This window comes from Balearica regulorum, chromosome 4 (genome assembly GCF_011004875.1).
Source record: "Balearica regulorum gibbericeps isolate bBalReg1 chromosome 4, bBalReg1.pri, whole genome shotgun sequence".
In the NCBI taxonomy this organism is placed as follows: domain Eukaryota; kingdom Metazoa; phylum Chordata; class Aves; order Gruiformes; family Gruidae; genus Balearica; species Balearica regulorum.
Genome location: NC_046187.1, coordinates 39,043,745 through 39,056,800, shown reverse-complemented (window position 1 = coordinate 39,056,800; position 13,056 = coordinate 39,043,745). Strand labels below are relative to the sequence as shown.

The 13,056-nt window shown below is 45.0% G+C and overlaps 1 protein-coding gene across 6 annotated transcripts in view; it reads right to left on the bottom strand.

Annotated features, from left to right (window-relative positions):
• The window catches only part of TLL1 (tolloid like 1), a 141,668-nt gene extending 132,092 nt beyond the window's left edge, over nucleotides 1-9,576 (bottom strand). The window contains exon 1 of one of the 6 annotated variants that reach the window (XR_012835312.1): nucleotides 7,250-9,576. Coding sequence is in view for 2 of the 6 variants with exons in the window: in XM_075751829.1 (XP_075607944.1) it covers nucleotides 7,250-7,406 (157 nt within the window). In the remaining 4 variants the exon portion in view is untranslated. Of the gene's footprint in view, nucleotides 1-6,641; nucleotides 6,703-7,249 lie in introns of those variants that run through there. The other 5 variants (XM_075751829.1, XM_075751826.1, XM_075751828.1 and 2 more) reach the window with 5 other exon arrangements.
• Between the last annotated feature and the right edge of the window lie 3,480 nt (nucleotides 9,577-13,056).

Below are 13,056 nucleotides of genomic sequence, written 5' to 3'. Positions count from 1 at the left end.
ATCCGTATGAGTAGGAACTGCCTCCAAAGGAGTCTGCAAGAACGACCATTCACATGGGTTGCACACCGACACTCTACATATGTCCACAGCACAGCCTGCACCTTCACACTCCCCAGCTCAACCTGTTCTGGTGCATTACTATTTATACAAGTTTCACACTTCAAGTACTTCTGGTACTCTTACTTCTATTGTTCAGCAAGGACAGTCTTCGCATCAGATCTTAATATTTAAGTACGTGAGTTCAACAGAGAAGGTTCATGTATGTGTTCGGTATAAATATTTATAGCTGGATATCTTGGGGTTTGACGTGCAGTGTTTAACAAATCAGTGGCAGCCCACTAAGCACTCCAGTGCAAGCCTCCAAGAACACGGTCATGCACAGCCCACTCATCCTTCTCCTCCTCCTCATTTCCAGCTGTGGGCATAGGTGCCCAGTTTCTTTGCTACAGAACTACCAAAGCAGTAGAGGACAATCTTACAGAAAGCCTGATGATGAGCTAGAAGGTATATTTGGAGGGAGTAACTGCTAATTGTGAGCAAGAATATGTCAAGGGAAAAAACTGAGAGAAGAGGACTAGGTGACTGGTCAAGCAGCACAGGGAAAAGCTGAAAAGCAAGTAGAAAATGCATGCAGCAGGGAAGGGGAATCCAGAAGAAAGGAAACTTGTCATAGGAACAATGAAAGAGGTGACAGGGAAAGAAGCAGAGGATGAGCAGCAGACACAAAGAATGAACATGCATTAAAACACATGAACAGATGAGCCACTAGGTCTGTCTTAGCCAAGAAAAATATCCTGAGAAGAGAGAACTAAAAATAACGAAAGACTTCTCTAATCACGCTTTCAGTTGAAATAGCTCTGAAGGGATGTAGTAGGGAGGTGGACAGAGGTGGTTTGTGGTCAAGAACGGGAGGAATGAACTGCATTCAATAATAACTGGAAGTAGATTAGATAGCCCTAAAGAGGCTGAGAAGAGTCTGAAAAATAGTGTGGAAGACTGTCCATCCTACTGAAAGCTTTGAAAGCCCAAAGCTTGCTTTTGCTCTGGAATACTCTTAGAATCATCTTTCCTTCAGATATATTTTAAAAAAAAAAGGAACATTGTATAACCATAACATTTTTCATTCATCCTGAGCTAGGCCATAAAAACCTATTTCAGTTTAAGGATAAACACACATTGTCTAAACAAAGACTAGAGATTTCTCCCCTTGTTTAGTTTATACACTGTTATAAAATTTAGAATACTGTAATGCATCCAGGAACAAAAAAAAAAAAGGTCTGTTTTCCTCCACAAGGTCCCCTGTGCCTGTGAAAACCAGAAGTTGACTCTTCCATTTTAAAGCCCTTCTGTCAATACCACGTACCACAGACGTGATCGTTTCTCTCCAAAAAGAAGCGAATGGAATTATGTCATAAGCCTATCAACCCTGTTTTCCAGAGGGGCAATAAGAATGACATAAGGCAGACATCCAGGTGTGGTGAATGTTTCCGAGCTTGCCTGGGGGACCTGATTCCAAGCTCAATTAGATTTGTCAATTAGGCTTGTTTTGCAGTGATGTAATACTGCTCCTTGCAGGTCACTCGTTGGACGCACCGGAAATATATTCAGAAACAGATCCCTGTGGAAAGCGGTCTGGACACGAAACTGAGCCTTTGGTACGGAAGGATATTCACAAAGTTAGAACGTCAAATATACTCATTTAATATAGTTTTCCCAGAGTTTCACTATTGAATTGATCTTTTCAATTAAGCTGAGGAGAAAAAGAACTTTATGTTCACACAAATCTCTTTCAAAGTTGTTGAGATACCACATTAAAAAGCATCACAGATAAAGTAACAGTGGAGAATGCTAAAGAAAAAAAAATGCATAAAACCTAAATTTTTCAGTAGTCTGATTTACCCTAGAAGTTTATCCACAGCAGGATGGAGGCCACTTGGGACAGACTATTCAGAAAAGCTTGTTTCTTTCTCATCTGCCTACACTACATGTTTACTACATGAATAGTCACAGTTCTGTCAATCTGACAAGTGATATTAGCAGTAAAACCAATATATGAGTACAAACTGCACAATATATCTTTCAGAATTTACTGCATGACTGAAATATAAAGATGAAAGATCTCAATTATCTAAATCATGCCATAGATACAAAATGTATCATCAGAGGTTTTAAGAATTTTCGTGTTGCCAGACTGCACAATTAGCATGTTTACAGCTGAAAACACATGTCCCAGAAGACAAGACACAAACTAAAACCAAAACAAAACAACCTAGTGGTATAGAAGGCTGCTGCTACAACATCAGTAAACAAAAGTTAGATTGTAGTTACAGATGACACCATATAATAATTATACTTAACATTTACCATCAACTTTTCACTTTACAAATAAAATACATAACTAGGTTTCACACCAGAATGAGGTAGGAAATACTAATACCCCTGTTACAGACAATCTACACTTTTTTTTTTTATATTTATAAAGGTACAAAGAAACCAAATAAGTTCCTTAGATTCTCACAAGAGTGAGAAATGGACACAACGAGGAGGGTCAGTCCTACTTTTCTCTTATTCTCAAGCAGACACACATGCATACAGAATTGTTCTGAGTCACACAGCAGCAAGCTAATCAACTTCCAAGTTATGAAGCTGTAAACCTAATTGTTTGTCTTTATTATTATTCTTTTGACATTTGTATCTAGCTTTACTGGGGGAAAAAAAAATGAAAAACTTGTGTTCCAAGGCAAGCAACTCATGCATAATTTGAAAGAAAACCAAAATCCCAATTGTTTTGTGCGTAACAAAAAAAAAAAAAAAAACCCAAACCCAAAAAAGTAATTCAAACTACTGTGAGAATGTAAAAGTTTCAATGAAGTTTTCTTTGGGAAAAGTTTCCCCAGTGCAAGACAGAATTTCTGGTGCAGACGACCAAGGCCCACAACAGGGAAAAACAACAGACCAAGGAATTCAGCTTCAAGCTTACTCCCCAAACCTTTAACTTTTTTTTTTTTTTTTTTTTTTTTTTAAAGAAAGTGAAATCCCTCACAGAAGAGGTGCTAGAAGAGACTTATCTGAGGACAGTCAGCTGTCCAGAGGCTGGAACAGTCCTCGGTGACGCGGACATGCAACAAAACTAAGATTTGTTGCCTAATCTCCCACAGTTAGCAGTACTTTAATTAGAAGTCAAGATACATCAGAGTATCTCTCTCTCTGTTTTGTTTTAGGGAAATAAAACAAAAGCCTTCAAAAAACCATTAATATCAACTAAGCGCAGACTATGAACAAATATTACAGGATGGGAAATTCTTTTCCTACCCATCTGACTCTGTATGTTTCTCAACAGATATCCTTAATACATTATAAGTTGCAATAAGAATGAAAAAAAGAAAAACTTCAGGAATCCAAAGATAAACGTAGATGCATGCTGCAATCTGAAAAGCTTGACAGTGGCCATTTAAATCTGACTAGATATCTTAATTTTTTGAGTAATACCTGATTTATACAAATGCTGATCTATGTTCTTAGATTCTTTAAAGCCTGACATTGCAATGAGTATGGCATTCCCAGTTTCCCATCTTCTGGCAGATTAGATCTTGAAGAGGAACTAAGAATGCCTTACACTTGAACTTCACAATGGTAAACACTGAGGGCATATCCTGCAGAGAGACACAAGGAAATATCTGAGACATCAGAAGCACAGAAACTGTGTTACATCACATCCCGCTGTTACAGCATACCACGATACTTGTTATAAGGAGAAGTAGCATGACCCAAAATTCATAAATAGGTTAAAGGTCTGCAGACAAACACACAGGAAACCACACAGCTCATCAAGTTCTTCTGCACAATGTCAATAGCTTCCCTACCAACACTTGTCTCCTCAACACCGTCACAACATTTTTCCGGGCTCTTCTCTTCCCTGCGAGGTGCTGACGTCACTGCCGAGACTGAACTTTGGGGCTGTTGCATAAAATAACTGCTGGTGTAGATGCAATTGGAAACATCAGTTCCAGAAACAACTCCTAGCCCTACTGCGCATCTGTCAGACTCCTGTTATCTGTAGATTTTTCAACAAAGCTGGAAACCTTGTAAGCAAATGTACGTTTCAGCCTCTGCTGTAGCCATGCTGCACTACACTGCTTCTGGGAATTTTAAGTCAAAGGAACAGTGTGATTCTAGGCACACTCGCTGAAATGATCCCTTCCTATGAAAATGTTAAAATACACACAGAATACCCACAAATAATCCCACTGAATACCTATAAATAATGTCTCAGAGGCTCTCTCATTGTTTCCAGTACATTTCTCCAGCTCTTCCACAGAAGGGAAAAATAGGGGAAAAGGAACCTACCAAAAGAAGATTGATTCAACAGAGTTAGGACTGTATCTATAAAGAGTTATCTATATAAAATAAATATATCTAACTATAGATCTGAGGCCTCACATACTGTGCTTTCTGTCACAAGATCACAAATGTTTTCTCATGTGGTCTGTGGAATAAAAACTAAGCAGCAAACACTATGTACTGGAGAAAAACAGAATGCAAATAACTTTTATAACACAGGTGAATCCATCTTGCATCAGCATATTTGACGGAATCTTAGTTGTGGTTGCTTTCAAAGCATTTTATTTGCTCACAAATTGTGGTAGGTCAAATTATTCTAGTATGTCTGTAAAATCTGCATGGAGCTCAGCGGAGTTTTTGAAGTATGTCACTAGGTAAAACCCTGACTTTGGGCATTCACCCATTTTGCTAAGTCGCAGAAATTCACTTACACCTGGGACCCAACTGTTACCAGCTTGAACAGTTAAAAAAAAAATTTAAAAAAGCACCTTTACAGCCTCAGCTGTAGGCCCTCAAGATGCAGTAAAAGCAGGTGTTAATTATATCTAAGATACAAAGTTTGCATACACTGAACACAATCTCAGCAAGGATTATCTTGTTTTATCCTGTTATCTCACACATAGAGCAAGCACACAAATTTGAGCGTGAACAATTCACACCCCTGAATGTGAAGCCTGGCTTTGTCCTTCTTTAGGGCCTCACGGTGGAAACCATCCTAATGGCAGATATCGGTAAAATTACTTGTGGGAGTCCAAAACACACCCCAGACGGTTAAGACCTGACCTAGGGAGAACACACATTTGGGTTGTGCTGCTAAGAAGAGGCTGAGCACCGGCCATCCCCATCACCTTTGATCAGGTATCAGCACTTCACAGGCTAAGATTAATGGAGCCTTTAGGGAAGCTTTAGCAGGAAAAGTAACTGGGAAATGCTGGTGGAGGATCAGTTTCATTGATAGATAGAACTTTCTAATTTTTCTTAAAAACGATTGGTACATGGTACAAGGCCACTGTGCAGCAGTGACACACATTTTCATTTCTGAAAAAAATAAAAAAGAATGAGCTATTTACTGAACAGAAAACCACAAAGCGGTTGCTTTTAACGGGAACTACACACAACTACACTATCTACCTGTCTCTTGTCACAGTAGTATCTAAGCACCTTTTGAAGAAGCAGCAGCAGCAAGAATTTCCATAAAATATTTCAATGGGCCAAACTTATCAAACAAAAGTTTCTTTCTCCCTTACAGTTGTCTTTGTCTCGTGCATTAACCTTAAACCACTTAGTATCATGAATTATAATTTTTAATTATTCCCACTATGAAACAAGTACTAAAAAAAAAATCCCAGAGCAAACTGAGAGTAAATACACATTTCTCATTATATGAAATGATGCATATGAATCTTCCTAAAGAATTACAGACCAGAAGAAGAGTTCAAGTAAACTATGACCAGTTACTTTTTTTATATATATATATTTATTTGTGAGTGCTAATTGGGAAAAAATAATGTTTTGCTTGCAGTTGCTTCTGCTCTTTTTGAACTTGAGCATTCCTCAGTTGTAAGCAAGTAAGACCTAACAATTCACACTTAGGACCAAAATATTTTTGTGATTAGAAAAACATAGTGTCTGCATATTTGGCATATATGTGCACCACATTCTCCTCAATAAATTAAACAAAACCACACAGACATAGTGAACACAACCTTTGGCTGAACCAGTTTTCAGAATATGAAATAACTAATTAATGCAAAGGAGGCTGCTGGAAAACTTGAGGACTTACTTAACAATAGAGCTGCTGGGAATGGACTACCACTGTTGTCCATAACACATTTTGGGGAAGAATGAAAAAAAAAAAAAAAAAGAGGCATCACTGAGATACACTTGTCTACTGAAATACCAGTGAACCCGTTTCCTGAGGTCAGTTCTGGCTGCTGCTGACTTTAATGGATGAAGAATTGTCCCTGGCATTAAGGAGGCTGACATCCTAAATCGGCAAGATAAACGTCCTAGGAAAGTTCTCATTCACTCTGCAAGGTGAGAAGAGGCTACAACTCAACTCTTCCCACACAGTTTAGAAACGGGCCGGTCAAGCACAGAGCGAGCCGGGGGGCACCACAGCGGCCCCACGGTACACGCTGTAAAGGACCAAACCGCACCACACACTAGTTGGGTGTACAGATAACGCACGCGTGGATTTGCACGGCTGAAAACCCAGCAGCTCGTTAGCCCCCCCCCCCCGCGCCTCGCCCTCCCCACGCACCCCCCTCTCCCGCTCGGGCTGTGCACTTATCATATACCCCAAAAGCGAGGGGTGCCTGGCCGGCAGCGACAGGTTGCAGACGGAGGAAGGCGAGAGGGAGCCGGCGGGAGGCGGAACCCGCTCACGGCCGCGGGGGCGGGCTGGGCCCCGGGAGGAGCCACCACCCTCCGGCGCCGCCTGCGGGGCCCGACCCGGCCGATCCGCTCTCCTGGCTTGTGCTGCGGAGCACGGTCCCGCCTCGAAACCTTTGAGCCCCGCTGAAATGCCCTCTGCAACTTCCACGTTCCCGGCGGCGTCGTGCCGGCCGCGGAGCCCCGGAGGGGCTCCGCGGCCGGCACGACGCCGCCGGGAACGCGGAGCGGAGGAGACCGGTGCAGCCCTGCCCGCCGCCGCGCCCCTCTCCCACCTAAGCTGGAGGAGCTAAGGAAGTGGGAAGTCCCAGAAAAGCGGGTCCCGGGTACCTTCCCCAGGTGAGGGAGCCAGGCGCAGGACTGCCCGGCTCCGCTTGTCGGTGCTGCCCCGGGAGGGAGCAGGTGAGCCCGGGACTGCCCCCCCCCCTAACGCAAACCACCGTAAATAAAGCAGAGACAAAGTCACCATCTGGGGAGGGGGTGGGGAGCTGTATTAGACGTGGAAGTCACTTACCGGCTTTGCAAGGATCCTTATAATCTATCGCCTCAGCTTTATCCTCCTCAGTGAAATCGTAAGTGTAGTCATAATCAAGGCCAGAGCAAGAGGAAGGCTTCCCACAGACAGTCCACCCGGCCAGCCACAGTGCCATCCTCCAGCAAAGCATTTTCATCCTCCCTTGGGCAGAGAGGTGGTGGGCAGGGTGCAGATGAATTAGGCGGCCGGTTCAGCTGTCCACGCCGGCTTGGGAAAGGAGGGTAAGGGATGGAGGAACCACAGGTTTGGGAAGGGGGGCTGATTTGGGGTTTTGGTTTGGGGTTTTTTTTGTTGTCGTTTTGGTTTGGGTTTTTTTTTTCCTTCTCCACCTGGAGGTTCTTCTGAGAGACGGTGCTCCCTAGGTAGCCCCAGTCAGACGGGTGCAACACAGAGTGAGGAGCATTAGCGCCGCTGCCCCTCCTGCCCCCAGCCCGCCACCTCGCCGGGGAGAAGTCGCTGGATGTGTGGGTGGGCGCAGGGGGTGGACTCAGGCCGGGAGATCCTGTCTGTCAGGGCGTCCCCTCGCCTCTGTTAAACCCCAGCCAAACTTCCCGCGGAGAAAGAGGCGGCGGCGGCCGCTGCCCGCGTCCCGCTCCGCGCCGCCGACCCCGGTCCCGCTGCTGCTGGCAGAAGATGGATCCGGGCTGCACATCAGCAAACTACCACGGGGAGAGGGGGAAAGAGAAAGAAAGAAGGAAGGAAAGAAAGAAAGAAAAGGGAGCGGGGGGGGTGGGGTGCACTAGAGCAAACCGCGGAACCGTAGTGATGGGAGGCAACAGCTATGCTGGAAGGAGCAGAGAAAAGTGTCAGAGCTTCCCCCCCTCCGCACAAACACTTACTCTAAGCTCTGTCTCTTGTCTGTCCCCCTCCGTCCCCCTTTAACTTACGAAAACCTTACAGGCAACTAACACACAGTCGTCAGCATCCTGCTTACTTATTCATACAGTCAGGGTCAGGATCCGGGCTGCTTCTGATCTGCTCCCTTGATAGTCTTATGGAAACACGCGCATTCACTATATGCCTCTATCTCCATATAGCTTTCTCTCTAGATAAGCAGTGCATGGCATTTAAACAACAACAACAAAAGAATCGAGATCAGATAAAACAATGCACAGATCGACACCCGGCAGCCAAAAAAGCTCGAGAGAATGGGTGATGAGGAGGACGATGAGAAGAATTAACTGCAATTTAGGAGACGGGAAAATAAATCAGTGGCTGTGTATTTCTCCCTCTGCTGCGGCTGCTTTGCAGTGTTAGCCCCATGAGCTGACGGGTGGGGGTTAAGGAGCGAGGGGGAGGGGGAAAGAGAAAAGTTTAAGCGTCCATAGTTTGTTTAAAACAGAGGAAGGCAATATAAAAGGTCCATTGGTCTCCAGAAGTTCAGCCAAGCAGCTGGGAACCGGTTCCAAAATGAAAGTAAGAACAAACAAACAGAAAAAAAAATAATCAAGGCAAACAAAAAGTAAAATTGCAGCAGCAGCTCTGAAATCTTCCAGTCGGGCTTTCCTGTTCTCACGTGGACCTCCAGGAAAGTGGTGGAGGTTTATTTTCCAAGCGAAGTTTCCGCGGGAGCCGCCGCCCCGCTCCGCGGTATCCTGCTTCGCCCCGCCGCGCTTCAGCGCCGAGGCGCCCCGAGCCGCTGCCGGCTGCGCGGGGCCGGGTTTTGTTTTAAAGACCGAGAAGGGATCAGCGCGCAAAGCCTCATTTCAGCCGATCAACCTGGAGGGGGAGGAGGGAGGAGGGGTGGAGATATGTGCTGCTGGAATAAAATAAGATCAAGCGGAAAAAAAAAAATATATATATATATATGTAGGTAGGTAGCTAAAGATTTCCCTCCCTCCCTCCCTCCCTGCCTGCCTGCCTCCTCCCCTCCCCCGAGACGGGCAGCTCCGGTCCTGCAGAAACGCCTGAAACTGTTTAAGACCAAGGTGAGACTTTTCCGTAGCAAACTCTACTCCTCCTCCTTTTACGAGTTTCCATGGAAAAGGGCGGGGGGGGGGGGGGGACGAGGGGTGGGTAGCGGGGAGTTTCTCCTGCTCCCGTTTCGCCGGGGTGTCACATTTAACACGGACTTTTGAAAGGGCTGCCGCGAAGAAGTGGCTGCGTCTTTCTCTCACGTCCGAGCCCGCACAGGCGCTCTCTCCCCGCAGCACTTCCCGGCCGCCTTCCCCCTGTCGCAGGGGTGGAAATCCGGAGATAGTCCCTTCCCCCGGCTGTGCCAGGAGCGCAGGCAGAGCCGGCGGCGCGGCGCGCCCCTCACCGCTGCCTCGGGGCGCAGCGCCTCCCGGGCAGCCGCCCTGCGCGCCCCTTCCCTCCGCGGGCGCGGGCCGTCCGCGCCGCCCCAGGTGCCGCGGCGGAGGTGGGGGGCTGGGGTGCGGTGAAAGGCGGTTACGCAAACTCCGGGTAGGCACAGCTTGCTATCGAGGCTGAGCTGCTCCCGAAAACGGGGTGGGGAGGGGGGGAGGCCAGACAAAAACTCTCCTGCCTGCCTGCCTGCCTGCAGTCGCTCCCTCTGTCCCTGCCCTCCTGCCGAGGAAGGGTTATAGCGTTGCTATAGATAGGCACTCTCAGCAGTTCATACAGCAGTGTATACAGTCAAAACTGGAAAGGTCGGTTAAGACAGAGCTAATAACAGCTTAATAACAGAGCATATTAAGGAGTCTAGCATTAAGTAACGTCAATGTCTTTGAAGCATCCATGTGTTGTGCTTCCTTACGTTTTTGGCATCTAGGTTGTGTCCACGTTACTCCCAAGTCAATCTTGTTGCTCCAAAGTTGAAAGCCAAGGAATGAGTAGCTGCCACTGAAAGGCTGCAGCCTTCGGAAAGGAATAACTGTTCTCTGTCCCAGCAGTTCAGTTTGCTGTGCTCGCAAAAAGCATCACGCACCAGATCACAGGAAAGCCTGAGAAACTGGTGGCCTGTTCCTTCCCCTCTTCCTCAATGTAATTTCTGTGACCAATCGCCCCAGACACTTGGAACTGACTCCCAAGGAAGTTTTCAGAGACCCTTCCCTGTCAACCCATCAGAACAGTGTCGGGGCTGATGACTACCTTCACTTGCACTGTGTGATGGTTTGGTGGGCTGTGTTTTGCTAAAGAAACCAGTTTGATCTAATCTGAAATCTATTTTCCATGATTTTTTATGTCCACAAAGGAGATTGTTTATCTTAGTGCCATTAATTACATGCTTATTTCACATATTGGACCTCCCTAACCTGGTTTTGTTACTCTGCTCAGTCTTGTTTCATACGTGCACACCTTTTAAAAGTTACTTTTCCTTCCTGTGCCTGTGCACCTCAACCCCAAGAAGAAACAACCCCTGTCTAACAAGCACACGTTTGTCAACAGAGCTTTAGAAACACTCACTTTGCCGATTGCTTTACAGCCCCAGAAGAGGAATGTACAACGTGCGATCCTTAACACGCCAGTCTCCCCAGTGAGGGGATTATTAGAGTCTCTCTCCAGTGGGAGATTAAGTCTCCCAGCAAGGTGGGCGCCGACGTCACCCTCAGACTCAGGCCGGCAACCTGCCCCCGACCTCGGCATCACCAGCACTAGCGGAGCAGCACCAACCACTCGCAGCCTTGAGGACAGCTGGCCTTGCAGAGCCCTGAGACAGGAAACAAACTCAGAAACGCTGTATGGGAATCATGCAGAAACCTGGGCGCATAAGTGCTGGAACAAATAAACGTGCGTATAGGTCAGGGTAAAAGCTGTTTTCTGCTTGTAATCCAGAGCAGCTACACATTAGAATTACTATTTAAAATAAGTGTTGCAGCTCTGCAGAAACTATTCTACATTGCTTGGGTATTAATATTCCCATCAGTCATATTAATAAAATGCTTTCCTCATATTAAGAGAATTTTTTTCCTAGTAACCAAATCAATCGACTTTTTTTTAAATAAACTTTTTCCCTAAGTAACCTGTTAAATATTCAATCTAGCTTCTTTCATGATGCAAAATTTTGAAACATTTAAAGTACAAAATATTTTTTTCTTATCACACATTCATGTCTACCATTCCAAAAAGCTCACAACTCTGATAATCCATCTGACAACACAGTCAATCAAAAATCCATCCTACAGCCGTTTCCAAAGAAACGAACACATAGCCAGGAAGACAGAATGCTTAAGCTGGAAGGAAACCAACCAAAGGAACACAGAACCAGCAACAACAAAAACTCCAAGCATTTTCCCTTTTCCTTTAAATTTCCTGGTTTGGGGGTATATTACAGGGACATTACAGATAATGGTAAATGCAGTTATGTTAAAAGTGGTGGTAGTATTTTATTTTTATTTTTTTTAAATCCACGAATCTGGAGGCTTTTCAGCTCTTCCCACACACACACACACAAAAAAAAAGAACTTTAAAAAAAAGGACAAGCATGTAAGAAAGACAGACACAATCGCAGAACTAAAAAAACCACATCTGAAACATCGTTGCTCACACCTCCTCCTCATTCTTTGGCTATCTGTCTCCTGCTTAGGCCTCCATCTCGTGTGGAGTTTTAGGTGGGTGGACACAATGGGCTTATTCACAATCATCAAGCTCAGCACATGCCTAAGGCTTTGAAGGCTGAAGACCATGGCTGGTCAGCTCCTTGGGACTGGGACTCGCGGGATTTTTCAGGAGGCTAACGCAGCGAAGTTCAGCGGGAGCTGGTTACCTTCCCGCTTTCATCTCCTGATAAACCCATTCCTTGTCTCTAAGGTACCGCAGCACTTCTGAAACAGCTGAAACTGTGTTTAAGTAGTTCCCAATTCCCCAAATTGTTATTCTGTAGGGAAATACTGAAGCTGAAAGTGCATTGTGGCAAATAGACTGGCTACGGTAACAGACAAACAGGCATATACGCAATCATGAATATATACCGAGTAAGCTATATAAACTAAACGTTTGAAGTTAAAAATCAAGCGCTCATGATCTTAACAACAGTGAGCTCACCTGTGAAACATTATTTCTCCTTTCTCTCCCACATCTACTCATGTATTATGAAAGTTATTCACTGCACATAGTTTTTTCCTACAGATCTCTGTGCTTAATTAACAAGAAGCCCTTCAATGTTACGTTTTCTGTTTATTTTTGAAAGCATGCCCCATGCTTTATTCATTACACACTTATTCAGATCCTACTCTGCATACAGTTATTAATTTCCTCATGGGCTTTTTATGGAGCTTGTTGCTACAGTATTCATGTGCTTCAAAAATATTAATTAGTTTCATTTCATAATACACCCCTCAGATGAGGGGATATTATGAGGGGATATGAATATTGCACATGGGAAACAGTTACAGATCGCCTGGCTCGATATCTTGTAGACCTGTCAGGACTTGGCACTATATAAAGCCTTATTTCTTCTAGGCCCGGTTCCTACTGGTTTCAGTTGCAGTAATTTTACTCACTGAGTATCCAGGTCTACTTCTAATCCAGTCCTGGAGTTTTCAGGCATCTGAAAATGAGAAGCAAATAATTAGCAAGAAGTGTAATTTAAAAGCCTTGAACCAGCTTTATCAAGGAACTCTGTGGCAGAGGCGAGGGCTAAGACTCAAATTTCAAGCCGTTCAGCGCTCTGTAGATTCTAGACACCATTTCTCTTCCCATAATTCCTTTTTGTCAATACTTCCTTCAGTTTCTAGAATAAACATGACCAGACTCCTGCCAGCAACAGCCACATCATTAAAGACACACAGATAATTCATTCACCGCTTGGAATCTTTTGCTCCTCCGCACAGTACCTGTTCACACGAGTAGATAGCCCCATTTTTGGCCCAGCCCTTGAAAAGATG